This window comes from Nestor notabilis, unplaced genomic scaffold (assembly GCF_000696875.1).
Source record: "Nestor notabilis isolate BGI_N333 unplaced genomic scaffold, ASM69687v1 scaffold762, whole genome shotgun sequence".
In the NCBI taxonomy this organism is placed as follows: Eukaryota; Metazoa; Chordata; class Aves; order Psittaciformes; family Psittacidae; genus Nestor; species Nestor notabilis.
Window position 1 is genome coordinate 94,318 of NW_009918537.1, and position 1,833 is coordinate 96,150.

Genomic DNA, 1,833 nt, shown 5'->3' on the forward strand with positions numbered 1-1,833 from the left:
GGGGGGGGAAATCAAAAAGTAAACCACTTTTGCTTGCTTAAGGGAAAGGCAAATTTCAAAACTTGATTTTTAGGCTTTTTACAACAAATTCTTGCAAATTTGTTAATGGTTAATAATATATCATTATTATATTAATTTATGTTTAAAATAATTACAGATATTGATATTCCTTGGAAGGAATTTAAAAAGTTTAATCAGTGAGTGAATAACCTGTGAGTTTCTTGGGTTCTTTCCAAGGAAACAAACAATTAAGAAACCTGTATTTTTTATGACTTATAATGACTCAGCTGAATATTGAGTCATTATAAGCATTGGTCTGTGAGTAGAATTTTACTCTGGCTTCAGGTTAGTTTTTAGACTTGCTGCTTCTTCAACTTTACGCTATTTTGGAATGAGGCTAGAGCCTAAAGCTTTTCTGCAATGGCAACAACCACTTTCAAATGTGCTAGTAGTTTAAATACACTGTGTAAGTAAAGGTTATGTGAAGGCTGATTAATTTTCTTTTTTTTTCTTTCTGGTTTTAGTGGGAACTGCAGCCCCTGATCAGGTAAAATATGATGTGATTTATCTAAGAATTAGAATGTAGACTATGTATTCAAGGTGTAATACAATAACTCTGAAAAGGATTTAGGATTTATGAGGAACAAACAACTCACTGTGGACTTACAGTGCAAACCCTGAGGCAAAAAGAGCTCGTTGTTATTATATACAACAACAGGCAGGTAGTGAGGTACTGAAAGGGATTACTTTAGCCTCTCTTTAGGGCATTGTTGGATGGTCTGTATTGTTCTATCCCATTCTAGAGAGCCTGTACTTTAAAGAGGATATTGAAAAATACAGACAGTATGAAGGGGAGCCACAGATACTGACAGAGAAAAGAATTTCAGCGAAACAGTATGAAGCTTTGAGAAGTGCTCCAACCCTGCAGGTGTTCAAGGCCAGGCTGGACAGAGCCTTGGGCAACATAGTTTAGTGTGTGGTGTCCCTGCTCATGGCAGGGGGGTTGGAACTAGATGATCTTAAGGTCCTTTCCAACCCAAACTATTCTATGATTCTATGATTTGTGACACCTTGTATTAACACCTAAGTTAGTTTCCTAGTTTTCTTAGGGTTGCTGTGTATTCAGAGGAGAAGAGCAGGTGTGTAGCTGTGCTAAGAAATTCCCCATTCTGGGGATTGCAGGTTCTCTATGCTGAAGATAATGGCATTTGTTAGGAATAACTGCAGCTGTACTTCGTTTCATTTTCCTAAAGACTTAGAAGCATCTAACACTGTTATGAAAATAAGATGATCACTGCAATAGGTAAGAGAGAACCTTTCACAGTGGTAAAGATTTAAGAGACTTATGTGATTGTACACTTTCGTGTGATGTTGAACTGCAATTAAGTACTATTTGTAAGCAATTAAAGAGCAGAAGAGGGGAGAACTATGGAGGGACAAAGCCATAGATACATTAGAAGCTCCATGAAATGGCTGCTTCAAATTAAATCAATGTTAAATTGTATGCCATTGTGTAACTACAGTATTCTGTGTTCTTTCAGGCTTAAATTGGTGGTAATTAATGATCTGCTATTAGGAGCCACTCATGTGAGAATGTTAGCAGTTTCTCGAGCCAGGAGTTTGTGGGTTGTTATGATAGCTGAATTGAGAGAATGTTTTCAGAATGTAGCTTTTTAATCATTCTTTTAGGAATTAGCTTCCCTTGATCAAGAAAAGCAGCCTGATCTAGAGCGTGGGCAGCCTCAGCTTTCTCCTGGAATTTCAACAATTAACCTTCATCCACAGTTTCCAGGTAACTTGTTTTGACTTGTCTTTTAGTATGAAAGAGTGTTT

At 36.9% G+C, this 1,833-nt stretch overlaps 1 protein-coding gene across 1 annotated transcript in view; it reads left to right on the forward strand.

Moving 5' to 3' along the window:
- LTBP1 (latent transforming growth factor beta binding protein 1) overlaps positions 1-1,833 on the forward strand; it is a gene marked incomplete at its 3' end in the record, with an annotated part of 105,829 nt that overhangs the window by 62,065 nt on the left and 41,931 nt on the right. Inside the window, exons 9-10 of the mRNA XM_010009747.1 lie at positions 525-547; positions 1,690-1,792. Of these exons, the coding sequence (XP_010008049.1) occupies positions 525-547; positions 1,690-1,792 (126 nt within the window). The remainder of the gene's footprint in view (positions 1-524; positions 548-1,689; positions 1,793-1,833) is intronic.